Here is a 27,849-nt window from a genome sequence, read left to right as displayed (position 1 = left end):
TTGCGAAATGAAGTACAATGTTGGAAAATGCATGGTCATGCACTTTGGTAGTAGAAATAAAAAATGCTGACTATTTTCCAAACGGGGAGAAAATTCAAAAGTCTGAGCGGGAAAGGGACTTGGGAGTCATTGTGCAGAACAAACTAAAGGTTAACTTGCAGGTTGAGTCGGTAGCGAGGAAGGCAAATGCCATGTTAGCATTCATTTCAAGAGGTCTAGAATACAAGAGCAGGGATGTGCTGCTGAGGCTTTATAAGGCCCTGGTGAGGCCTCACCTTGAGTATTGTGAACAGATCTGGGCCCCCCATCTGAGAAAAGATGTGGTGGTATTGGAGAGGGTCCAGAGAAGGTTCACAAGGATGATTCCAGGATTGAAAGGGTTATCATATAAGGAACATTTGATGGCTCTGTGTCTGTACTTGCTGGAATTCAGAAGAATGAGGGGGGATCTCATTGAAACCTTTCAAATGTTGAAAGGCCTAGACAGAGTAGATGTGGAAAGGATGTTTCCCATGGTAGGGGGGGCTGGAACAAGAAGGCACAGCCTCAGGATAGAGGGGTGTCCATTTAAAACAGATGCAGAGAAATCTCTTTAGCCAGAAGGTGGTGAATTTGTGGAATTTGCTACCACAGGCAGCTGTGGAGGCCAAGTTATTGAGTGTATTTAAGGCAGAAGTTGATAGCTTCTTCACTGGACACAGCATCAAACATTACAGGGAGAAGGTGGCAGAGTGGGGCTGAGGAGGGGATAAAAGAGTCAGCCATGATTTCATGGCATAGCAGACTCGATGGGCCAAGTGGCCTTATTCGGCTCTAAGTTTTATGGTCTTATGCTGACAGTATCTCAAAGGTGTTTGGATAGGGATGGATCAGAGAGCTATTGGCCTGATGACATGTGGAAAAGCTTCAGGGGCAGCATGAACGAGCTGAGCTGTAAGGGCTGGATTCTTTGGTGTATAGTTCTGCAGTTTGATGCATTACTTCTCATTATTACCATCAGGGAGGAGGCACTGGGGCCTGAAGACACACACACTCAACATTTTTGGAACAACTTCTTCCCCTCCAGCACTACTTATTTAATTTTATATCTATAGATGTATTTCTTGTTGTAATGTATAGGATGGTCTGTCTTTGCACTGTACTGCAGCGGTAAACCGAGTTTCACTACATACGTTAGTGTTGATAAACCTGATTCTGATCCTGACATTCACACAGCTAAAACAGGGAATTAACTAGATTATACTAAAATTGTACATTGGTTCTAGCCACCTTTAAACTGCCAGTTTGTTCACCCTTCCCAGGGTGAGCTACTGGTCTCCTGTTGTTGGATCTCACAGAATGTTCCGTGGATTAAATCAGTAAGTGGACAGCTTATTGATGCTACGCAGCAGATTCCCACTCCACACTCCCCACCTGTTCCTGCTGACTCCTGTTTCCAATAATCCAACCATCCAAGGACAGAGCCAGCAGGAGCTTTGTGTTACTGCAGAGCACTGGTTAGCGTTTCCAACCAGGGCACAGGAACAGCGGTCAACCATGGCACCAGCTTGGTAGCCAACAACTGTCATATCTACACAGTTACTCGGGTCCACCCTGCCACAACCTGACACGCATCTTTCAGCCCACACTGTCCTCTCAGAGACAGCTGTTATTCATGTGACTACCTCTAGCAGTTAGTACAACCAACTTTTGATTGTCAGCACTTGTTCAAAAAATTCATGTGGTTTGGGCCAAAAATAATTGATCTTCTCACTGCTACCACCACGGGGAGGTACAGGAACCCGAGGCCACACACACGATGTATCAGGAACAGCTTCTTCCCCATTGCCATCAGATTCCTGACTGGACAGTGAACATATGTACACTTCTCTGCAGATTTCTGAACAGACGATGAACCCATGTACACAACCACGAGGAATTCTGCAGATGCTGGAAATTCAAGCAACACACATCAAAGTTGCTGGTGAACGCAGCAGGCCAGGCAGCATCTCTAGGAAGAGGTACATTCGACGTTTCAGGCCGAGAACTCTGCTCTCAAACGCATCTCCCCCATTTCACGCACATCTGCTCTCACTCCATCCTCCGGCCACCCCACTAGGAATAGGGTTCCCCTTGTCCTCACCTACCACCCCACCAGCCTCTGGGTCCAACACATTATTCTCCATAACTTCCGCCACCTCCAACGGGATCCCACCACTAAGCACATCTTTCCCTCCCCCCCACCCCCGCAGGGATCACTCCCTACGCAACCCCCCTGTCCATTCATGCCCCCCATCCCTCCCCACTGATCTCCCACCTGGCACTTATCCTTGTAAGCGGAACAAGTGCTACACATGCCCTTACACTTCCTCCCTTACCACCATTCAGGGCCCCAGATAGCCCTTCCAGGTGAGGCGACACTTCACCTGTGAGTTGGCTGGGGTGATATACTGTGTCCGGTGCTCCCGATGCGGCCTTCTATATATTGGCGAGACCTGACGCAGGCTGGGAGATCGTTTTGCTGAACACCTACGCTCTGTCCACCAGAGAAAGCAGGATCTCCCAGTGGCCACACATTTTAATTCCACATCCCATTCTCATTCTGACATGTCTATCCACGGCCTCCTCTACTGTAAAGATGAAGCCACACTCAGGTTGGAGGAACAACACCTTATATTCCGTCTGGGTAGCCTCCAACCTGATGGCATGAACATTGACTTCTCTAACTTCCGCTAATGCCCCACCCCCCCCTTGTACCCGATCCATTATTTATTTATATACACACATTCTTTCTCTCACTCTCCTTTTTCTCCCTCTGTCCCTCTCACTATACCCCCTGCCCATCCTCTGGGTTCCCCCCCCCTTTTCCTTCTCCCTAGGCCTCCTGTCCCATGATCCTCTCATATCCCTTTTGCCAATCACCTGTCCAGCTCTTGGCTCCATCCCTCCCCCTCCTGTCTTTCCCTATCATTTTGGATCTCCCCCTCCGCCTCCCACTTTCAAATCTCTTACTAACTCTTCCTTCAGTTAGTCCTGACGAAGGGTCTCGGCCTGAAACGTCGACTGTACCTCTTCCTAGAGATGCTGCCTGGCCTGCTGCGTTCACCAGCAACTTTGATGTGTGTTCCATGTACATTACCAGCAGATTTCTGTATGGACAATGAACCCATGGAGATGGGAGACACACTGATATTACTGTAAGTACTGAGGCCAGGCAGTGTTTGAGAGGTACAAGAGCTGGTCTCTGATTCAGACATCAACCATCCTGCTACCTCCACAGATGTCGCCTGACCCACTGAATTCCTCCAGAAGTATGTTCTACAGTATGTCCCAGATCCCAGCATTCCCACTGATTCCACAGGAGGTTCCCAACCTGTAGAATGCCTCCTGCATTCTCTATTTGTGCCTTGTGGTTTCCAACTGGAAGCATAGCAGTATTCCGGTTAATATTCCCACCAGGAGCCCATCATTCATGGCCTCCCTGGTTCTAGAGAAGAGTCCAATCATGGAGAGAAGCATTCTCCAGAAGCCTGCTGTGTTTTCCTGTTTACCAATGGGCCTGCGATAAGTGCGAGGAACCTACCTCTGACTTGTAGACGAAGAACAGAATGACGAGGATCATCTCCATTAAGAAAATAGTCAACAGGATAATGAAAAACTGTAGGAGGAGGAGAGAGAGCCATTACCGGGAAGCCAAACACAGCCACATCTTCACAAACACCACTCACTTCAGGCAGAAGCTGGACCTGGCCCGGGGCGAACAAACACCACTCACTTCAGGCAGACACACAAAATGCTGGAATGAACTCAGTAGGCCAGGTTGCAGCTATGGAAAAAAGCACAGTTGACATTTTAGGCCGAAATCCTTTGGCAGGACTGTGGAAATAATCTGAGCTCCTCCGGCATTTTGTGTGTGTTGCTTGGATTTCCAGCACCTGCAGATTTTCTCTTGTTTGCACTTGAAGCAGAGCTTGGGCAGAGGCTGGGCCTAGCGTGGGCCGAGGGCAAACAGACCAGCATTGGTGAGGACCTGTGGATGATGGGAAACGTTGGGGTGAGGTGGCAGGTTTTGGCGAGGGGTCACAGGTTGAGGAGAGGGGTCAGAGGTTGGGGTGAGGGGACACAGGTTGAGGAGAGGGGTCAGAGGTTGAGGAGAGGGGTCAGAGGTTGGGGTGAGGGGTTACAGGTTGGAGGTGAGGGGGCAGTTCCCACTCTCCAGCACAGACTGGGTCTCAACTCCGACTCCCTGAGCAGTTGCTATGCCTGTCCATCATTAGCCATAGTCACACTTGACAGCCAGTTCCTCCTGGAGACGCTCCCTCTTCACTGACCCAACCCCCACTCGAGCCTCCTGCAGACCCTCCTCGGGCTGGGGCGTAGTGGAGTACGATGAAGAATCAGAAGTAGAGAGAGTGAGCAGTTTCAAGTTCCTGGGTGTCAAGATCTCTAAGGATCTAACCTGGTCCCAACATATCGATGCAGTTATAAAGAAGGCAAGACTTCATTAGGAGTCTGAAGAGATTTGGCATATCAACAATACATTCAAAAACTTCTATAGTTGTACCGTGGAGAGCATTCTGACAGGCTGCATCACTGTCTGGTATGGAGAGGCTACTGCACAGGACCGAAAGAAGCTGCAGAAGGTTGTAAATTTAGTCAGCTCCATCTTGGGCACTAGCCTACAAAATACCCAGGACATCTTCAGGGACCGGTGTCTCAGAAAGGCAGTGTCTATTATTACGGACCTTCAGCACCCAGGGCATGCCCTTTTCTCATGTAGCGTGCTACATAGTTGATAGAAAGGACAGGCAGATCATCTGGCATAATCACAGCCAGTGGGATGATTTACAGGGCAATAGAGGTGTGGTGCAGTTAAAAACAGAAGACAACAAATACTGAACTGAAAGCGTTATATCTGAATGCACGCAGCGTAAGAAATAAAATGGATGATCTTGAAATTCAGCTACAGATTGGCAAGTATAACATTGTGGCCATCTCTGAAACTTGGCTAAAGGATGGCTGCCATTGGGAGCTGAATGTCCAAGGATATAGAATGCATTGTAAAGATAGGTTAGTAGGCAGAGAGGGGTGGTGTGGCACTGTGTATAAGAAATAATATTAAATCATTAGAAAGAGATGACATAAGATCGGAAGGTGTGGCGTCTCTATGGGTTGAGTTAAGAAATGGTAAGGGTAAAAGGACCCTAATGGCAGTTGTACACAGGCCTCCAAACAGCAGCCAGGATGTGGATTACAAATTACAGCAGGAGATAGAAAAAGCATGTCAGAAAGGCAAAGTCATGATAATCGTTGGGGATTTGAACATGAAAGTGGATTGGGAAAACCAGGCCAGTACTGGACCTCAAGAGAGAGAATTTGTAGGATGTCTAAGGGATGGCTTTTCAGAACAGCTTGTTGTTGAGCTTGCTAGGGGATCGGCCGTGCTGGATTGGGTGTCGTGCAATGATCCGGTGGTGATAAGAGAGCTTAAGGTTAAGGAACACTTAGGGAACAGTGATCACAATATAATCGAGTTCACTTTGAAACTTGAGAAGGAGAAACTAAATTCAAATGTGTCAGTATTTCAGTGGAATAAAGGAAATTACAGTGGTATGAGAGGGGAACTGGCCAAAGTTGACTGGAAAGGGACACTAGCAGGAAGGACAGCAGAGCAGCAATGGCTGGAGTTTCTGCAAAAAATAAGGGAAGTGAAAGACAGATATATTCCAAATAATAAGAAATTTTCAAATAGAAGAAGGACACTACAGTGGCTGACAAGTGAAGTCAGAGCCAAAGTAAAAGCAAAAGAAGCCAAAGCTAGTGGGAAGATATAGAGGATTGGGAAGCTTTTAAAAACCTGCAGAAGAAAACTAAGAGGGAAACGACGAATTATGAAAAGAAACTGGCAACTGATATCAAAGAAGATACTAAAAGCTTTTTTTTAAAAGTATATAAAGGGTAAAAGAGAGTCGAGGGTAGATATAGGACTAATAGAAAATGATGCTGGAGATATCGTAATGAGAGATGCAGAGATGGCAGAAGAACTGGATGTGTATTTTGCATCAGTCTTCACAGTGGAAGACGTGCAGTATACTGGACATTCGAGAGTGTCAGGCAAGTGAAGTATGTGCAGTGAAAATTATGACTGAGGTGCTCAGGAAGCTTAATGGTCTGAGGGTGGATAAATCTCCTGGATCTGATGGAAAGCACCCTCGGGTTCTGAAGGAAGTAGCTGGAGAGATTGCGGAGACATTAACAATGATCTTTTAAGAATCAATAGATTCTAGCACTGTATCCGATGACTAGAAAATTGAAAATGTTACTCTGCTATTTAAGAAGGGTGGGAGGCAGCAGAAAGGAAACTATAGACCTGTTAGCCTGACATCAGTGGTTGGAAGGTTGTTGGAAACAATTGTTAGGGATAAGATTACGGAGTAACTGGAGGCACATGACAAGATAGGCCAAAGCCAGCATGGTTTCCTGAAAGGAAAATCCTACATGACTAACCTACCCTGCTTGTAATTTTGAGGAAATTACAAGCAGAGTAGACAAAGGAGATGCAGTAGACATGGTGTACTTGGATTTTTAGAAGGTCTTTGACAAGGTGCCGCACATGAGACTGCTTAGCAAGATAAGATCCCATGGAATTACAGGGAAGTTACTAGCACGGGTGGAGCATTAGCTGATCAGCAGAAAGCAGAGAGTGGGAATGAAGGGATACTATTCTGGCTGGCTGGCAGTTACCAGTGGAGTTCCACAGGGGTTGCTGTTGGGAGGCCAAGTCATTGGGTACATTTAAGGCAGAGATAGATAGGTTCTTGATTAACCAGGGCATCAAAGGGTATGGGGATAAGGCAGGGGAGTGGAGATGATTGGAAGAATTGGATCAACTCATGATTGAATGGTGCAGCAAGCTTGATGGGCCAAATGGCCTACTTCTGCTCCTGTATCTTATGGTCTTATAGGTAGGAGGTACAGAAGCCTGAAGGCACACACTCAGTGATTCAGGAACAGCTTCTTCCCCTCCCCCATCCGATTCCTAAATGGACATTGAACCCTGAAACACTACCTCACTTTCTTAATACAAACGTTCATATATATTATTTCTGCATTTTACATAATTTTAAATCTATTCAACGCATGTATATTGTTATTTATTTATTTTCTTCTATATTATGATTTGCATTGAACTGCTGCTGCTAAGTCAACACATTTCACGACACGTGGTGATAATAAAGCTGATTCTGAGAACGGACCGTGTGTGAGACGTTCAGTCTGAGAACGGACCGTGTGTGAGAGACGTCCAGTCTGAGAATGGACCGTGTGTGAGAGACGTCCAGTCTGAGAACTGACAGTGTGTGAGAGACGTCCAGTCTGAGAACGGACCGTGTGTGAGAGTCGTCGAGTCTGAGAACGGACCATGTGTGAGAGTCGAGTCTGAGAACGGACCGTGTGTGAGACGTCCAGTCTGAGAACGGACCGTGTGTGAGAGTCGAGTCTGAGAACGGACCATGTGTGAGACGTCCAGTCTGAGAACGGACCGTGTGTGAGACACGTCCAGTCTGAGAACGGACCCTGTGTGAGACACGTCCAGTCTGAGAACAGACCGTGTGAGACGTTCAGTCTGAGAACGGACCCTGTGTGAGACGTTCAGTCTGAGAACGGACGGTGTGTGAGACGTTCAGTCTGAGAACGGATGGTGTGTGAGAAGTCCAGTCTGAGAACAGACGGTGTGTGAGAAGTCCAGTCTGAGAGCGGACCGTGTGTGAGACGTCCAATCTGAGAACGGACCGTGTGTGAGACGTCCAATCTGAGATCGGACCCTGTGTGAGACACGTTCAGTCTGAGAACGGACCGTGTGTGTGAGACGTCCAGTCTGAGAACGGACCGTGTGTGTGAGGGGTCCAGTCTGAGAACGGACCGTGTGTGAGACGTCCAGTCTGAGAACGGACCGTGTGTGAGAGACGTCCAGTCTGAGAACGGACCGTGTGTGAGAGACGTGCAGTCTGAGAACGGACCGTGTGTGAGACGTTCAGTTCGAGAAGGAACGTGTGTGCGACGTCCAGTCTGAGAACGGACCGTGTGTGAGAGACGTTCAGTCTGAGAACGGACCGTGTGTGAGATGTTCAGTCTGAGACCGAACCGTGTGTGTGACGTTCAGTCCGAGAACGGACCGCGTGAGTGACGTCCAGTCTGCGAACGGACCGTGTGTGTGACATGATGTCTGAGACCGGACCGTGTGTGAGACACGTCCAGTCTGAGAACGGACCGTGTGTGAGACACGTCCAGTCTGAGAACGAACCCTGTGTGAGACGTTCAGTCTGAGAACGGACCGTATGTGAGAAGTCCAGTCTAAGAACGGACTGTGTGTCAGACGTCCAATCTGAGAACGGACCGTGTGTGAGACGTCCAATCTGAGAACGGACCATGTGTGAGACACGTTCAGTCTGAGAACGAACCCTGTGTGAGACGTTCAGTCTGAGAACGGACCGTGTGTGAGAAGTCCAGTCTGAGAACGGACTGTGTGTCAGACGTCCAATCTGAGAACGGACCGTGAGTGAGACGTCCAATCTGAGAACGGACCATGTGTGAGACACGTTCAGTCTGAGAACGGACCCCGTGTGTGAGACATTTAGTCTGAGAACGGACCGCGTGTGAGACGCAGAGTCTGAGAACGGACCGCGTATGTGACGTTCAGTCCGAGAACGGACCGCATGAGAGACGTCCAGTCTGAGAACGGACCGTCTGTGATAGACATCCAGTCTGAGAACGGACATTGTGTGAGAGACGTCCAGTCTGAAAACGGACCGTGTGTGTGAGGCGTACAGTCTGAGAACCGACCGTGTTTGTGAGGCGTGCAGTCTGAGAACGGACCGTGTGTGAGACGTTCAGTCTGAGACCGGACCGTGTGTGAGAGACGTCCAGTCTGAGACCGGACCGTGTGTGTGACGTTCAGTCCGAGAACGAACCACGTGAGTGACATCCAGTCTGCGAACGGACCGTGTGTGTGACAGGACGTCTGAGACCGGACCGTGTGTGTGACGTTCAGTCCAAGAACGAACCGAGAATGGACCGTGTGTGTGACATGAAGTCAGAGAACGGACCGTGTGTGAGACGTCCAGTCTGAAAATGGACCGTGTGTGAGAGACGTCCAGTCTGAGAATGGACCGTGTGTGAGAGACGTCCAGTCTGAGAACGGACTGTGTGTGAGAGACGTCCAGTCTGAGAACGGACCGTGTGTGAGAGACGTGCAGTCTGAGAACGGACCGTGTGTGAGAAGTCCAGTCTGAGAACGGACTGTGTGTCAGACGTCCAATCTGAGAACGGACCGTGAGTGAGACGTCCAATCTGAGAACGGACCATGTGTGAGACACGTTCAGTCTGAGAACGGACCGTGTGTGTGAGACATTTAGTCTGAGAACGGACCGCGTGTGAGACGCAGAGTCTGAGAACGGACCGCGTATGTGACGTTCAGTCCGAGAACGGACCGCATGAGAGACGTCCAGTCTGAGAACGGACCGTCTGTGATAGACATCCAGTCTGAGAACGGACATTGTGTGAGAGACGTCCAGTCTGAAAATGGACTGTGTGTGTGAGACGTCCAGTCTGAGAACAGACCGTCTGTGAGACGTCCAGTCTGAGAACGGACCATGTGTGTGAGACGTTGAGTCTGAGAACGGACCATGTGTGTGAGACGTTGAGTCCGAGAACGGACCAAGTGAGAGACGTCCAGTCTGAGAACGGACATTGTGTGAGAGACGTCCAGTCTGAAAATGGACCGTGTGTGTGAGGCGTACAGTCTGAGAACCGACCGTGTTTGTGAGGCGTGCAGTCTGAGAACGGACCGTGTGTGAGACATGCAGTCTGAGAACGGACCGTGTGCGAGACATGCAGTCTGAGAACGGACCGTGTGTGAGACGTCCAGTCTGAGAACGGACCGTGTGTGAGAGACGTCCAGTCTGAGAACGGACCGTGTGTGAGAGACGTTCAGTCTGAGAACGGACCGTGTGTGAGACGTTCAGTCTGAGACCGCACCGTGTGTGTGACGTTCAGTCCGAGAACGAACCATGTGAGTGACATCCAGTCTGCGAACGGACCATGTGTGTGACAGGACGTCTGAGACCGGACCATCTGTGTGACGTTCAGTCCAAGAACAAACCAAGAATGGACCGTGTGTGAGACGTTCAGTCTAAGAACGGACCGTGTGTGAGAGACGTCCAGTCTGAGAACTGACAGTGTGTGAGAGACGTTCAGTCTGAGAATGGACCGTGTGTGAGAGACATTCAATCTGAGAATGGACCGCGTGTGAGACGCTGAGTCTGAGAACGGACCGCGTGTGTGACGTTCAGTCCGAGAACGGACCACGTGAGAGACGTCCAGTCTGAGAACGGACCGTTTGTGAGAGACGTCTAGTCTGAGAATGAACCGTGTGTGTGAGACATTCAGTCTGAGAACGGACTGTGTGTGAGACGCTGTGTCTGACAATGGACCGCATGTGTGACTTTCAGTCCGAGAACGGACCGCGTGAGAGACGTTCAGTCTGAGAACGGACCGTGTGTGAAACGTTCAGTTTGAGAAGGAATGTGCGTGCGACGTCCAGTCTGAGAGCGGACCGTGTATGAGAGACGTCCAGACTGAGAACGGACCGTGTGTGTGAGACATTCAGTCTGAGAACGGACCGTGTGTGAGACGCTGTATCTGAGAATGGACCGCATGTGAGACATACAGTCTGAGACCGGACCGTGTGTGAGACGTTCAGTCCGAGAACGAACCGCGTAATAGACGTCCAGTCTGAGAACGGACCGTGTGTGTGAGACGTTCAGTCTGAGAATGGACCGTGTGTGAGACGTCCAATCTGCAAACGGACCGTGCGTGTGACATGAAGTCTGAGAACGGATCGTGTGTGAGACGTTCAGTCTGAGAACGGACCATGTGTGAGAGACGTTCAATCTGAGAACGGACCGTGTGTGAGAGACGTCCAGTCTGAGAACGGACCGTGTGTGAGACGTCCAGTCTGAGAACTGACCGTGTGTGAGATGTCCAGTCTGAGAACGGACCGTGTGTGAGAGACGTCCAGTCTGAGAACGGACCATGTGTGAGAGACGTCCAGTCTGAGAACGGACCGTGTGTGAGAGACGTTCAGTCTGAGATGGACCGTGTGTGAGACGTTCGGTCTGAGACCGGACCGTGTGTGTGACGTTCAGTCCGACAACGAACCGAGAACGGACCGCGTGACAGATGTCCAGTCTGAGAACGGACCGTGTGTGAGACGTTCAGTCTGAGAATGGACCGTGTGTGAGACATTCAGTCTGAGAACGGACCGTGTGTGTGAGACGTCCAGTCTGTGAACGGACCGTGCGTGTGACATGATGTCTGAGAACTGACCGTGTGTGAGATGTCCAGTCTGAGAACGGACCATGTGTGAGAGACGTCCAGTCTGAGAACGAACCGAGAACGGACCGCGTGAGAGACGTCCAGTCTGAGAATGGACCGTGTGTGAGAGAGATGTCCAGTCTGAGAACGGACCGTGTGAGACATTCAGTCTGAGAACGGACCGTCTGTGAGACGCTGAGTCTGAGAAAGGACCGCGTGTGTGACGTTCAGTTCGAGAACGAACCGAGAACGGACCACGTGTGAGACGTTCAGTCTGAGAACGGACCGTGACTGAGAGACGTCCAGTCTGAGAACAGACCGTGTGTGAGAGACGTTCAGTCTGAAATCGGACCGTGTGTGAGTGACGTCCAGTCTGAGAACGGGCCGTGTGTGTGAGACGTCCAGTCTGAGAGCGGACCGTGTATGAGACACGTCCAGTCTGAGAACGGACCGTGTGTGAGAGACGTTCAGTCTGAGAACGGACCGTGTGTGTGACGTTCAGTTGGAGAACGAACCGAGAACGGACCGCATGAGAGACGTCCAGTCTGAGAACGAACCGAGAGCGGACCACGTGAGAGACGTCCAGTCTGAGAACGGACCGTGTGAGACATTCAGTCTGAGAACGGACCGTCTGTGAGACGCTGATTCTGAGAACGGACCGCGTGTGTGACCATCAGTTCGAGAACGAACCGAGAACGGACCGCGTGAGAGACGTCCAATCTGAGAACGGACTGTGTGTGAGAGACGTTCAGTCTGAGAACGGACCGTGTGTGAGACGTCCAGTCTGAGAACAGACCGTGTATGTGAGACGTCCAGTCTGAGAGCGGACCGTGTATGAGAGACGTCCAGTCTGAGAGCGGACCGTGTATGAGAGACGTCCAGTCTGAGAACGAACCGTGTGTGAGAGACGTTCAGTCTGAGAACGGACCGTGTGTTTGACGTTCAGTCCGAGAACGGACTGCGTGAGAGACGTCCAGTCTGAGAACGAACCGTGTGTGAGAGACGTTCAGTCTGAGAACGGACCGTGTGTTTGACGTTCAGTCCGAGAACGAACCGAGAACGGACCGCGTGAGAGACGTTCAGTCTGAGAACGAACCGTGTGTGAGACGTTCAGTTTGAGAAGGAATGTGCGTGCGACGTCCAGTCTGAGAGCAGACCGTGTATGAGAGACGTCCAGTCTGAGAACGGACCGTGTGTGTGAGACGTCCAGTCTGAGAACAGACCGTGTGTGAGACGTCCAGTCTGAGAACGGACCGTGTGTGAGAGAGGTCCAGCCTGAGAACGGACCGTGTGTGAGAGACGTCCAGTCTGAGAACGGACTGTGTGTGAGATGTCCAGTCTGAGAATGAACCATGTGTGTGAGACATTCAGTCTGAGAACGGACCGTGTGTGAGACGCTGTGTCTGAGAATGGACCGCATGTGTGACGTTCAGTCCGAGAACGAACCGAGAACGGACCGCGTGAGAGACGTTCAGTCTGAGAACGAACCGTGTGTGAGACGTTCAGTTTGAGAAGGAATGTGCGTGCGACGTCCAGTCTGAGAGCGGACCGTGTATGAGAGACGTCCAGTCTGAGAACGGACGTGTATGAGAGACGTCCAGTCTGAGAACGGACCGTGTGTGAGACGTCCAGTCTGAGAACGGACCGTGTGTGAGAAACGTCCAGTCTGAGAATGAACCGTGTGTGTGAGACATTCAGTCTGAGAACGGACCGTGTGTGAGACATTCAGTCTGAGAACGGACCGTGTGTGTGAGACGTCCAGTCTGTGAACGGACCGTGTATGAGAGACGTCCAGTCTGAGAACGAACCGTGTGTGAGAGACGTTCAGTCTGAGAACGGACCGTGTGTTTGACGTTCAGTCCGAGAACGGACTGCGTGAGAGACGTCCAGTCTGAGAACGAACCGTGTGTGAGAGACGTTCAGTCTGAGAACGGACCGTGTGTTTGACGTTCAGTCCGAGAACGAACCGAGAACGGACCGCGTGAGAGACGTTCAGTCTGAGAACGAACCGTGTGTGAGACGTTCAGTTTGAGAAGGAATGTGCGTGCGACGTCCAGTCTGAGAGCAGACCGTGTATGAGAGACGTCCAGTCTGAGAACGGACCGTGTGTGTGAGACGTCCAGTCTGAGAACAGACCGTGTGTGAGACGTCCAGTCTGAGAACGGACCGTGTGTGAGAGAGGTCCAGCCTGAGAACGGACCGTGTGTGAGAGACGTCCAGTCTGAGAACGGACTGTGTGTGAGATGTCCAGTCTGAGAATGAACCGTGTGTGTGAGACATTCAGTCTGAGAACGGACCGTGTGTGAGACGCTGTGTCTGAGAATGGACCGCATGTGTGACGTTCAGTCCGAGAACGAACCGAGAACGGACCGCGTGAGAGACGTTCAGTCTGAGAACGAACCGTGTGTGAGACGTTCAGTTTGAGAAGGAATGTGCGTGCGACGTCCAGTCTGAGAGCGGACCGTGTATGAGAGACGTCCAGTCTGAGAACGGACGTGTATGAGAGACGTCCAGTCTGAGAACGGACCGTGTGTGAGACATCCAGTCTGAGAACGGACCGTGTGTGAGAAACGTCCAGTCTGAGAATGAACCGTGTGTGTGAGACATTCAGTCTGAGAACGGACCGTGTGTGAGACGCTGTGTCTGAGAATGGACCGCATGTGTGACGTTCAGTCCGAGAACGAACCGAGAACGGACCACGTGAGAGACGTTCAGTCTGAGAACGAACCGTGTGTGAGACGTTCGGTTTGAGAAGGAATGCGCGTGCGACGTCCAGTCTGAGAGCGGACCGTGTGTGAGACGTCCAGTCTGAGAACGGACCGTGTGTGAGAGAGGTCCAGTCTGAGAACGGACCGTGTGTGAGAGACGTCCAGTCTGAGAACGGACCGTGTGTGAGACGTCCAGTCTGAGAACGGACCGTGTGTGAGATGTCCAGTCTGAGAACTGACCGTGTGTGAGATGTCCAGTCTGAGAATGAACCGTGTGTGAGAGACGTCCAGTCTGAGAACGGACCAAGTGTGAGACGTTCAGTCCGAGAACGAACCGAGAACGGACCGCGTGAGAGACGTCCAGTCTGAGAACGGACCGTGTGTGAGACGTCCTGTCTGAGAATGGACCGTGTGTGAGAGACGTTCAGTCTGAGAATGGACCGTATGTGAGACGTTCGGTCTGAGACCGGACCGCGTGTGAGACGTTCAGTCCGAGAACGAACCGCGTAATAGACGTCCAGTCTGAGAACGGACCGTGTGTGTGAGGGGTCCAGTCTGAGAACGGACCGTGTGTGAGACGTCCAGTCTGAGAACGGACCGTGTGTGAGAGACGTCCAGTCTGAGAACGGACCGTGTGTGAGAGACGTGCAGTCTGAGAACGGACCGTGTGTGAGACGTTCAGTTCGAGAAGGAACGTGTGTGCGACGTCCAGTCTGAGAACGGACCGTGTGTGAGAGACGTTCAGTCTGAGAACGGACCGTGTGTGAGATGTTCAGTCTGAGACCGAACCGTGTGTGTGACGTTCAGTCCGAGAACGGACCGCGTGAGTGACGTCCAGTCTGCGAACGGACCGTGTGTGTGACATGATGTCTGAGACCGGACCGTGTGTGAGACACGTCCAGTCTGAGAACGGACCGTGTGTGAGACACGTCCAGTCTGAGAACGAACCCTGTGTGAGACGTTCAGTCTGAGAACGGACCGTATGTGAGAAGTCCAGTCTAAGAACGGACTGTGTGTCAGACGTCCAATCTGAGAACGGACCGTGTGTGAGACGTCCAATCTGAGAACGGACCATGTGTGAGACACGTTCAGTCTGAGAACGAACCCTGTGTGAGACGTTCAGTCTGAGAACGGACCGTGTGTGAGAAGTCCAGTCTGAGAACGGACTGTGTGTCAGACGTCCAATCTGAGAACGGACCGTGAGTGAGACGTCTAATCTGAGAACGGACCATGTGTGAGACACGTTCAGTCTGAGAACGGACCGTGTGTGTGAGACATTTAGTCTGAGAACGGACCGCGTGTGAGACGCAGAGTCTGAGAACGGACCGCGTATGTGACGTTCAGTCCGAGAACGGACCGCATGAGAGACGTCCAGTCTGAGAACGGACCGTCTGTGATAGACATCCAGTCTGAGAACGGACATTGTGTGAGAGACGTCCAGTCTGAAAACGGACCGTGTGTGTGAGGCGTACAGTCTGAGAACCGACCGTGTTTGTGAGGCGTGCAGTCTGAGACCGGACCGTGTGTGAGAGACGTCCAGTCTGAGACCGGACCGTGTGTGTGACGTTCAGTCCGAGAACGAACCACGTGAGTGACATCCAGTCTGCGAACGGACCGTGTGTGTGACAGGACGTCTGAGACCGGACCGTGTGTGTGACGTTCAGTCCAAGAGCGAACCGAGAATGGACCGTGTGTGTGACATGAAGTCAGAGAACGGACCGTGTGTGAGACGTCCAGTCTGAAAATGGACCGTGTGTGAGAGACGTCCAGTCTGAGAATGGACCGTGTGTGAGAGACGTCCAGTCTGAGAACGGACTGTGTGTGAGAGACGTCCAGTCTGAGAACGGACCGTGTGTGAGAGACGTGCAGTCTGAGAACGGACCGTGTGTGAGACGTTCAGTTCGAGAAGGAACGTGTGTGCGACGTCCAGTCTGAGAACGGACCGTGTGTGAGAGACGTTCAGTCTGAGAACGGACCGTGTGTGAGACGTTCAGTCTGAGACCGGACCGTGTGTGTGACGTTCAGTCCGAGAACGGACCGAGAACGGACCGCGTGAGTGACGTCCAGTCTGCGAACGGACCGTGTGTGTGACATGATGTCTGAGAACGAACCCTGTGTGAGACGTTCAGTCTGAGAACGGACCGTGTGTGAGACGTTCAGTCTGAGAACGGACCGTGTGTGAGAAGTCCAATCTGAGAACGGACCGTGTGTGAGACGTCCAATCTGAGAACGGACCATGTGTGAGACACGTTCAGTCTGAGAACGGACCGTGTGTGTGAGGCGTCCAGTCTGAGAACGGACCATGTGTGAGACGTCCAGTCTGAGAACAGACCGTGTGTGTGAGAGGTCAAGTCTGAGAACGGACCGCGTGTGAGACGCTGAGTCTGAGAACGGACCGCGTATGTGACGTTCAGTCCGAGAACGGACCGCGTGAGAGACGTCCAGTCTGAGAACGGACCGTCTGTGATAGACGTCCAGTCTGAAAACGGACTGTGTGTGTGAGACGTCCAGTCTGAGAACAGACCGTCTGTGAGACGTCCAGTCTGAGAACGGACCATGTGTGTGAGACGTTGAGTCTGAGAACGGACCATGTGTGTGAGACGTTGAGTCCGAGAACGGACCAAGTGAGAGACGTCCAGTCTGAGAACGGACATTGTGTGAGAGACGTCCAGTCTGAAAACGGACCGTGTGTGTGAGGCGTACAGTCTGAGAACCGACCGTGTTTGTGAGGCGTGCAGTCTGAGAACGGACCGTGTGTGAGACATGCAGTCTGAGAACGAACCGTGTGTGAGAGACGTTCAGTCTGAGAACGGACCGTGTGTTTGACGTTCAGTCCGAGAACGAACCGAGAACGGACCGCGTGAGAGACGTTCAGTCTGAGAATGAACCGTGTGTGAGATGTTCAGTTTGAGAAGGAATGTGCGTGCGACGTCCAGTCTGAGAGCGGACCGTGTATGAGAGACGTCCAGTCTGAGAACGGACCGTGTGTGAGAGAGGTCCAGTCTGAGAACGGACCGTGTGTGAGAGACGTCCAGTCTGAGAACGGACCGTGTGTGAGACGTCCAGTCTGAGAACGGACCGTGTGTGAGAGTCGTCGAGTCTGAGAACGGACCATGTGTGAGAGTCGAGTCTGAGAACGGACCGTGTGTGAGACGTCCAGTCTGAGAACGGACCGTGTGTGAGAGTCGAGTCTGAGAACGGACCATGTGTGAGACGTCCAGTCTGAGAACGGACCGTGTGTGAGACACGTCCAGTCTGAGAACGGACCCTGTGTGAGACACGTCCAGTCTGAGAACAGACCGTGTGAGACGTTCAGTCTGAGAACGGACCCTGTGTGAGACGTTCAGTCTGAGAACGGACGGTGTGTGAGACGTTCAGTCTGAGAACGGATGGTGTGTGAGAAGTCCAGTCTGAGAACAGACGGTGTGTGAGAAGTCCAGTCTGAGAGCGGACCGTGTGTGAGACGTCCAATCTGAGAACGGACCGTGTGTGAGACGTCCAATCTGAGAACGGACCCTGTGTGAGACACGTTCAGTCTGAGAACGGACCGTGTGTGTGAGACGTCCAGTCTGAGAACGGACCGTGTGTGTGAGGGGTCCAGTCTGAGAACGGACCGTGTGTGAGACGTCCAGTCTGAGAACGGACCGTGTGTGAGAGACGTCCAGTCTGAGAACGGACCGTGTGTGAGAGACGTGCAGTCTGAGAACGGACTGTGTGTGAGACGTTCAGTTCGAGAAGGAACGTGTGTGCGACGTCCAGTCTGAGAACGGACCGTGTGTGAGAGACGTTCAGTCTGAGAACGGACCGTGTGTGAGATGTTCAGTCTGAGACCGAACCGTGTGTGTGACGTTCAGTCCGAGAACGGACCGCATGAGAGACGTCCAGTCTGAGAACGGACCGTCTGTGATAGACATCCAGTCTGAGAACGGACATTGTGTGAGAGACGTCCAGTCTGAAAACGGACCGTGTGTGTGAGGCGTACAGTCTGAGAACCGACCGTGTTTGTGAGGCGTGCAGTCTGAGACCGGACCGTGTGTGAGAGACGTCCAGTCTGAGACCGGACCGTGTGTGTGACGTTCAGTCCGAGAACGAACCACGTGAGTGACATCCAGTCTGCGAACGGACCGTGTGTGTGACAGGACGTCTGAGACCGGACCGTGTGTGTGACGTTCAGTCCAAGAACGAACCGAGAATGGACCGTGTGTGTGACATGAAGTCAGAGAACGGACCGTGTGTGAGACGTCCAGTCTGAAAATGGACCGTGTGTGAGAGACGTCCAGTCTGAGAATGGACCGTGTGTGAGAGACGTCCAGTCTGAGAACGGACTGTGTGTGAGAGACGTCCAGTCTGAGAACGGACCGTGTGTGAGAGACGTGCAGTCTGAGAACGGACCGTGTGTGAGACGTTCAGTTCGAGAAGGAACGTGTGTGCGACGTCCAGTCTGAGAACGGACCGTGTGTGAGAGACGTTCAGTCTGAGAACGGACCGTGTGTGAGACGTTCAGTCTGAGACCGGACCGTGTGTGTGACGTTCAGTCCGAGAACGGACCGAGAACGGACCGTGTGTGAGACGTTCAGTCTGAGAACGGACCGTGTGTGAGAAGTCCAATCTGAGAACGGACCGTGTGTGAGACGTCCAATCTGAGAACGGACCATGTGTGAGACACGTTCAGTCTGAGAACGGACCGTGTGTGTGAGGCGTCCAGTCTGAGAACGGACCATGTGTGAGACGTCCAGTCTGAGAACAGACCGTGTGTGTGAGAGGTCAAGTCTGAGAACGGACCGCGTGTGAGACGCTGAGTCTGAGAACGGACCGCGTATGTGACGTTCAGTCCGAGAACGGACCGCGTGAGAGACGTCCAGTCTGAGAACGGACCGTCTGTGATAGACGTCCAGTCTGAAAACGGACTGTGTGTGTGAGACGTCCAGTCTGAGAACAGACCGTCTGTGAGACGTCCAGTCTGAGAACGGACCATGTGTGTGAGACGTTGAGTCTGAGAACGGACCATGTGTGTGAGACGTTGAGTCCGAGAACGGACCAAGTGAGAGACGTCCAGTCTGAGAACGGACATTGTGTGAGAGACGTCCAGTCTGAAAACGGACCGTGTGTGTGAGGCGTACAGTCTGAGAACCGACCGTGTTTGTGAGGCGTGCAGTCTGAGAACGGACCGTGTGTGAGACATGCAGTCTGAGAACGGACCGTGTGTGAGACATGCAGTCTGAGAACGGACCGTGTGTGAGACGTCCAGTCTGAGAACGGACCGTGTGTGAGAGACGTCCAGTCTGAGAACGGACCGTGTGTGAGAGACGTTCAGTCTGAGAACGGACCGTCTGTGAGGCGTTCAGTCTGAGACCGCACCGTGTGTGTGACGTTCAGTCCGAGAACGAACCATGTGAGTGACATCCAGTCTGCGAACGGACCATGTGTGTGACAGGACGTCTGAGACCGGACCGTCTGTGTGACGTTCAGTCCAAGAACAAACCAAGAATGGACCGTGTGTGAGACGTTCAGTCTGAGAACGGACCGTGTGTGAGAGACGTCCAGTCTGAGAACTGACAGTGTGTGAGAGACGTTCAGTCTGAGAATGGACCGCGTGTGAGAGACATTCAATCTGAGAATGGACCGCGTGTGAGACGCTGAGTCTGAGAACGGACCGCGTGTGTGACGTTCAGTCCGAGAACGGACCACGTGAGAGACGTCCAGTCTGAGAACGGACCGTTTGTGAGAGACGTCTAGTCTGAGAATGAACCGTGTGTGTGAGACATTCAGTCTGAGAACGGACTGTGTGTGAGACGCTGTGTCTGACAATGGACCGCATGTGTGACTTTCAGTCCGAGAACGGACCGCGTGAGAGACGTTCAGTCTGAGAACGGACCGTGTGTGAAACGTTCAGTTTGAGAAGGAATGTGCGTGCGACGTCCAGTCTGAGAGCGGACCGTGTATGAGAGACGTCCAGTCTGAGAACGGACCGTGTGTGTGAGACATTCAGTCTGAGAACGGACCGTGTGTGAGACGCTGTATCTGAGAATGGACCGCATGTGAGACGTCCAGTCTGAGAACGGACCGTGTGTGTGAGACGTCCAGTCTGCGAACGGACCGTGCGTGTGACATGAAGTCTGAGAACGGATCGTGTGTGAGACGTTCAGTCTGAGAACGGACCATGTGTGAGAGACGTTCAGTCTGAGACCGGACCTTGTGTGTGACGTTCAGTCCGAGAACGAACCGCGTAATAGACGTCCAGTCTGAGAACGGACCGTGTGTGTGAGACGTCCAGTCTGAGAACGGACCGTGTGTGTGACGTTCAGTCCCAGAACGAACCGAGAACGGACCGCGTGAGAGACATCCAGTCAGAGAACGGACCGTGTGTGAGACGTCCAGTCTGAGAACGAACCGTGTGTGAGAGACGTTCAGTCAGAGAACGGACCGTGTGTTTGACGTTCGGTCCGAGAACGGACCGCGTGAGAGATGTCCAGTCTGAGAACGGACCGTTTGTGAGAGATGTCCAGTCTGAGAATGAACCGTGTGTGTGAGACATTCAGTCTGAGAACGGACCGTGTGTGAGACGCTGTGTCTGAGAATGGACCGCATGTGTGACGTTCAGTCCGAGAACGAACCGAGAACGGACCGCGTGAGAGACGTTCAGTCTGAGAACGAACCGTGTGTGAGACGTTCAGTTTGAGAAGGAATGTGCGTGCGACGTCCAGTCTGAGAGCGGACCGTGTATGAGAGACGTCCAGTCTGAGAACGGACGTGTATGAGAGACGTCCAGTTTGAGAACGGACCGTGTGTGAGACGTCCAGTCTGAGAACGGACCGTGTGTGAGAGACGTCCAGTCTGAGAATGAACCGTGTGTGTGAGACATTCAGTCTGAGAACGGACCGTGTGTGAGACGCTGTGTCTGAGAATGGACCGCATGTGTGACGTTCAGTCCGAGAACGAACCGAGAACGGACCGCGTGAGAGACGTTCAGTCTGAGAACGAACCGTGTGTGAGACGTTCGGTTTGAGAAGGAATGCGCGTGCGACGTCCAGTCTGAGAGCGGACCGTGTGTGAGACGTCCAGTCTGAGAACGGACCGTGTGTGAGAGAGGTCCAGTCTGAGAACGGACCGTGTGTGAGAGACGTCCAGTCTGAGAACGGACCGTGTGTGAGACGTCCAGTCTGAGAACGGACCGTGTGTGAGATGTCCAGTCTGAGAACTGACCGTGTGTGAGATGTCCAGTCTGAGAATGAACCGTGTGTGAGAGACGTCCAGTCTGAGAACGGACCGAGTGTGAGACGTTCAGTCTGAGAACGAACCGAGAACGGACCGCGTGAGAGACGTCCAGTCTGAGAACGGACCGTGTGTGAGACGTCCTGTCTGAGAATGGACCGTGTGTGAGAGACGTTCAGTCTGAGAATGGACCGTATGTGAGACGTTCGGTCTGAGACCGGACCGCGTGTGAGACTTTCAGTCCGAGAACGAACCGCGTAATAGACGTCCAGTCTGAGAACGGACCGTGTGTGAGAGACGTTCAGTCTGAGAATGGACCGTATGTGAGACGTTCGGTCTGAGACCGGACCGTGTGTGAGACGTCCAGTCCGAGAACGAACCGCGTAATAGACGTCCAGTCTGAGAACGGACCGTGTGTGTGAGACGTCCAGTCTGAGAACGGACCGTGTGTGTGACGTTCAGTCCCAGAACGAACCGAGAACGGACCGCGTGAGAGACATCCAGTCAGAAAACGGACCGTGTGTGAGACGTCCAGTCTGAGAACGGACCGTGTGTGAGACACGTTCAGTCTGAGAACTGACTGTGTGTGAGATGTCCAGTCTGAGAACGGACCGTGTGTGAGAGACGTCCAGTCTGAGAACGGACCGTGTGTGAGAGACGTTGAGTCTGAGATGGACCGTGTGTGAGACGTTCGGTCTGAGACCGGACCGTGTGTGTGACGTTCAGTCCGAGAACGGACTGCGTGACAGACGACCAGTCTGAGAACGGACCGTGTGTGAGACATTCAGTCTGAGAATGGACCGTGTGTGAGACATTCAGTCTGAGAACGGACCGTGTGTGTGAGACGTCCAGTCTGTGAACGGACCGTGCGTGTGACATGATGTCTGAGAACGGACCGTGTGTGAGACATCCAGTCTGAGAACGGACCGTGTGTGTGAGACGTCCAGTCTGAGAACGGACCGTGTGTGTGAGACATCCAGTCTGAGAACGGGCCGTGTATGAGAGACGTCCAGTCTGAGAATGGACCGTGTGTGTGAGACGTCCAGTCTGCGAACGGACCGTGCGTGTGACATGAAGTCTGAGAACGGATCGTGTGTGAGACGTTCAGTCTGAGAACGGACCATGTGTGAGAGACGTTCAGTCTGAGAACGAACCGTGTGTGAGAGACGTTCAGTCTGAGAACGGACCGTGTGTTTGACGTTCAGTCCGAGAACGGACTGCGTGAGAGACGTCCAGTCTGAGAACGAACCGTGTGTGAGAGACGTTCAGTCTGAGAACGGACCGTGTGTTTGACGCTCAGTCCGAGAACGAACCGAGAACGGACCGCGTGAGAGACGTTCAGTCTGAGAACGGATGGTGTGTGAGATGTTCAGTTTGAGAACAGACGGTGTGTGAGAAGTCCAGTCTGAGAGCGGACCGTGTGTGAGACGTCCAATCTGAGAACGGACCCTGTGTGAGACATTCAGTCTGAGAATGGACCGTGTGTGAGACATTCAGTCTGAGAACGGACCGTGTGTGTGAGACGTCCAGTCTGTGAACGGACCGTGCGTGTGACATGATGTCTGAGAACGGACCGTGTGTGAGACGTCCAGTCTGAGAACGGACCGTGTGTGTGAGACGTCCAGTCTGAGAACGGACCGTGTGTGTGAGACATCCAGTCTGAGAACGGGCCGTGTATGAGAGACGTCCAGTCTGAGAATGGACCGTGTGTGTGAGACGTCCAGTCTGCGAACGGACCGTGCGTGTGACATGAAGTCTGAGAACGGATCGTGTGTGAGACGTTCAGTCTGAGAACGGACCATGTGTGAGAGACGTTCAGTCTGAGACCGGACCTTGTGTGTGACGTTCAGTCCGAGAACGAACCGCGTAATAGACGTCCAGTCTGAGAACGGACCGTGTGTGTGAGACGTCCAGTCTGAGAACGGACCGTGTGTGTGACGTTCAGTCCCAGAACGAACCGAGAACGGACCGCGTGAGAGACATCCAGTCAGAGAACGGACCGTGTGTGAGACGTCCAGTCTGAGAACGAACCGTGTGTGAGAGACGTTCAGTCAGAGAACGGACCGTGTGTTTGACGTTCAGTCCGAGAACGGACCGCGTGAGAGATGTCCAGTCTGAGAACGGACCGTTTGTGAGAGATGTCCAGTCTGAGAATGAACCGTGTGTGTGAGACATTCAGTCTGAGAACGGACCGTGTGTGAGACGCTGTGTCTGAGAATGGACCGCATGTGTGACGTTCAGTCCGAAAACGAACCGAGAACGGACCGCGTGAGAGACGTTCAGTCTGAGAACGAACCGTGTGTGAGACGTTCAGTTTGAGAAGGAATGTGCGTGCGACGTCCAGTCTGAGAGCGGACCGTGTATGAGAGACGTCCAGTCTGAGAACGGACGTGTATGAGAGACGTCCAGTTTGAGAACGGACCGTGTGTGAGACGTCCAGTCTGAGAACGGACCGTGTGTGAGAGACGTCCAGTCTGAGAATGAACCGTGTGTGTGAGACATTCAGTCTGAGAACGGACCGTGTGTGAGACGCTGTGTCTGAGAATGGACCGCATGTGTGACGTTCAGTCCGAGAACGAACCGAGAACGGACCGCGTGAGAGACGTTCAGTCTGAGAACGAACCGTGTGTGAGACGTTCGGTTTGAGAAGGAATGCGCGTGCGACGTCCAGTCTGAGAGCGGACCGTGTGTGAGACGTCCAGTCTGAGAACGGACCGTGTGTGAGAGAGGTCCAGTCTGAGAACGGACCGTGTGTGAGAGACGTCCAGTCTGAGAACTGACCGTGTGTGAGACGTCCAGTCTGAGAACGGACCGTGTGTGAGATGTCCAGTCTGAGAACTGACCGCGTGTGAGATGTCCAGTCTGAGAATGAACCGTGTGTGAGAGACGTCCAGTCTGAGAACGGACCGAGTGTGAGACGTTCAGTCCGAGAACGAACCGAGAACGGACCGCGTGAGAGACGTCCTGTCTGAGAATGGACCGTGTGTGAGAGACGTTCAGTCTGAGAATGGACCGTATGTGAGACGTTCGGTCTGAGACCGGACCGCGTGTGAGACGTTCAGTCCGAGAACGAACCGCGTAATAGACGTCCAGTCTGAGAACGGACCGTGTGTGAGAGACGTTCAGTCTGAGAACGAACCGTGTGTGAGAGACGTTCAGTCTGAGAACGGACCGTGTGTTTGACGTTCAGTCCGAGAACGGACTGCGTGAGAGACGTCCAGTCTGAGAACGAACCGTGTGTGAGAGACGTCCAGTCTGAGAACGGACCGTGTGTGTGACGTTCAGTCCCAGAACGAACCGAGAACGGACCGCGTGAGAGACATCCAGTCAGAAAACGGACCGTGTGTGAGACGTCCAGTCTGAGAACGGACCGTGTGTGAGACACGTTCAGTCTGAGAACTGACTGTGTGTGAGATGTCCAGTCTGAGAACGGACCGTGTGTGAGAGACGTCCAGTCTGAGAACGGACCGTGTGTGAGAGACGTTGAGTCTGAGATGGACCGTGTGTGAGACGTTCGGTCTGAGACCGGACCGTGTGTGTGACGTTCAGTCCGAGAACGGACTGCGTGACAGACGACCAGTCTGAGAACGGACCGTGTGTGAGACATTCAGTCTGAGAATGGACCGTGTGTGAGACATTCAGTCTGAGAACGGACCGTGTGTGTGAGACGTCCAGTCTGTGAACGGACCGTGCGTGTGACATGATGTCTGAGAACGGACCGTGTGTGAGACATCCAGTCTGAGAACGGACCGTGTGTGTGAGACGTCCAGTCTGAGAACGGACCGTGTGTGTGAGACATCCAGTCTGAGAACGGGCCGTGTATGAGAGACGTCCAGTCTGAGAATGGACCGTGTGTGTGAGACGTCCAGTCTGCGAACGGACCGTGCGTGTGACATGAAGTCTGAGAACGGATCGTGTGTGAGACGTTCAGTCTGAGAACGGACCATGTGTGAGAGACGTTCAGTCTGAGAACGAACCGTGTGTGAGAGACGTTCAGTCTGAGAACGGACCGTGTGTTTGACGTTCAGTCCGAGAACGGACTGCGTGAGAGACGTCCAGTCTGAGAACGAACCGTGTGTGAGAGACGTTCAGTCTGAGAACGGACCGTGTGTTTGACGTTCAGTCCGAGAACGAACCGAGAACGGACCGCGTGAGAGACGTTCAGTCTGAGAACGAACCGTGTGTGAGACGTTCAGTTTGAGAAGGAATGTGCGTGCGACGTCCAGTCTGAGAGCGGACCGTGTATGAGAGACGTCCAGTCTGAGAACGGACCGTGTGTGAGAGAGGTCCAGTCTGAGAACGGACCGTGTGTGAGAGACGTCCAGTCTGAGAACGGACCGTGTGTGAGACGTCCAGTCTGAGAACGGACCGTGTGTGAGATGTCCAGTCTGAGAACTGACCGTGTGTCAGATGTCCAGTCTGAGAACGGACCGTGTGTGAGAGACGTCCAGTCTGAGAACGGACCGTGTGTGAGAGACGTTCAGTCTGAGATGGACCGTGTGTGAGACGTTCGGTCTGAGACCGGACCGTGTGTGTGACGTTCAGTCCGAGAACGAACCGAGAACGGACCGCGTGACAGACGTCCAGTCTGAGAATGGACCGTGTGTGAGACATTCAGTCTGAGAACGGACCGTGTGTGTGAGACGTCCAGTCTGTGAACAGACCGTGCGTGTGACATGATGTCTGAGAACGGACCGTGTGTGTGAGACGTCCAGTCTGAGAACGGACCGTGTGTGTGAGACGTCCAGTCTGAGAACGGGCCGTGTATGAGAGACGTCCAGTCTGAGAACGGACCGTGTGTGTGAGACGTCCAGTCTGCGAACGGACCGTGCGTGTGACATGAAGTCTGAGAACGGATCATGTGTGAGACGTTCAGTCTGAGAACGGACCGTATGTGAGACGTTCGGTCTGAGACCGGACCGTGTGTGAGACGTTCAGTCCGAGAACGAACCGCGTAATAGACGTCCAGTCTGAGAACGGACCGTGTGTGTGAGACGTTCAGTCTGAGAATGGACCGTGTGTGAGACGTTCAGTCTGAGAACAGACCGTGTGTGTGAGACGTCCAGTCTGCGAACGGACCGTGCGTGTGACATGAAGTCTGAGAACGGATCGTGTGTGAGACGTTCAGTCTGAGAACGGACCATGTGTGAGAGACGTTCAGTCTGAGAACGAACCGTGTGTGAGAGACGTTCAGTCTGAGAACGGACCGTGTGTTTGACGTTCAGTCCGAGAACGGACTGCGTGAGAGACGTCCAGTCTGAGAACGAACCGTGTGTGAGAGACGTTCAGTCTGAGAACGGACCGTGTGTTTGACGTTCAGTCCGAGAACGAACCGAGAACGGACCGCGTGAGAGACGTTCAGTCTGAGAACGAACCGTGTGTGAGACGTTCAGTTTGAGAAGGAATGTGCGTGCGACGTCCAGTCTGAGAGCGGACCGTGTATGAGAGACGTCCAGTCTGAGAACGGACCGTGTGTGAGAGAGGTCCAGTCTGAGAACGGACCGTGTGTGAGAGACGTCCAGTCTGAGAATGGACCGTGTATGAGACGTCCAGTCTGAGAACGGACCGTGTGTGAGATGTCCAGTCTGAGAACTGACCGTGTGTCAGATGTCCAGTCTGAGAACGGACCGTGTGTGAGAGACGTCCAGTCTGAGAACGGACCGTGTGTGAGAGACGTTCAGTCTGAGATGGACCGTGTGTGAGACGTTCGGTCTGAGACCGGACCGTGTGTGTGACGTTCAGTCCGAGAACGAACCGAGAACGGACCGCGTGACAGACGTCCAGTCTGAGAATGGACCGTGCGTGTGACATGATGTCTGAGAACGGACCGTGTGTGTGAGACGTCCAGTCTGAGAACGGACCGTGTGTGTGAGACGTCCAGTCTGAGAACGGGCCGTGTATGAGAGACGTCCAGTCTGAGAACGGACCGTGTGTGTGAGACGTCCAGTCTGCGAACGGACCGTGCGTGTGACATGAAGTCTGAGAACGGATCGTGTGTGAGACGTTCAGTCTGAGAACGGACCGTATGTGAGACGTTCGGTCTGAGACCGGACCGTGTGTGAGACGTTCAGTCCGAGAACGAACCGCGTAATAGACGTCCAGTCTGAGAACGGACCGTGTGTGTGAGACGTTCAGTCTGAGAATGGACCGTGTGTGAGACGTTCAGTCTGAGAACAGACCGTGTGTGTGAGACATCCAGTCTGCGAACGGACCGTGCGTGTGACATGAATTCTGAGAACGGATCGTGTGTGAGACGTTCAGTCTGAGAACGGACCATGTGTGAGAGACGTTCAATCTGAGAACGGACCGTGTGTGAGAGACGTCCAGTCTGAGAACGGACCGTGTGTGAGACGTCCAGTCTGAGAACGGACCGTGTGTGAGACACGTTCAGTCTGAGAACTGACCGTGTGTGAGATGTCCAGTCTGAGAACGGACCGTGTGTGAGAGACGTCCAGTCTGAGAACGGACCGTGTGTGAGAGAGGTCCAGTCTGAGAACGGACCGTGTGTGAGACGTTCGGTCTGAGACCGGACCGCGTGTGTGAGACGTTCAGTCCGAGAACGAACCGAGAACGGACC

At 52.9% G+C, this 27,849-nt stretch overlaps 1 protein-coding gene across 5 annotated transcripts in view; it reads right to left on the bottom strand.

Moving 5' to 3' along the window:
• LOC140202466 (tetraspanin-9-like) overlaps positions 1-27,849 on the bottom strand; it is a 204,610-nt gene that overhangs the window by 14,020 nt on the left and 162,741 nt on the right. For 4 of the 5 annotated variants that reach the window (XM_072267336.1, XM_072267337.1, XM_072267334.1 and 1 more), the window contains one exon: positions 3,563-3,637. The exons of the other annotated variant lie outside the window; for it this stretch is intronic. In XM_072267336.1, the coding sequence (XP_072123437.1) occupies positions 3,563-3,637 (75 nt within the window). The remainder of the gene's footprint in view (positions 1-3,562; positions 3,638-27,849) is intronic. 5 annotated transcript variants of the gene reach the window in all.

The sequence above is a fragment of the Mobula birostris genome, chromosome 9, assembly GCF_030028105.1.
Source record: "Mobula birostris isolate sMobBir1 chromosome 9, sMobBir1.hap1, whole genome shotgun sequence".
Lineage (NCBI taxonomy): Eukaryota > Metazoa > Chordata > Chondrichthyes > Myliobatiformes > Myliobatidae > Mobula > Mobula birostris.
The sequence above is the reverse complement of the archived record's forward strand: the minus strand, read 5'-3'. Positions and strand labels throughout refer to the sequence as shown.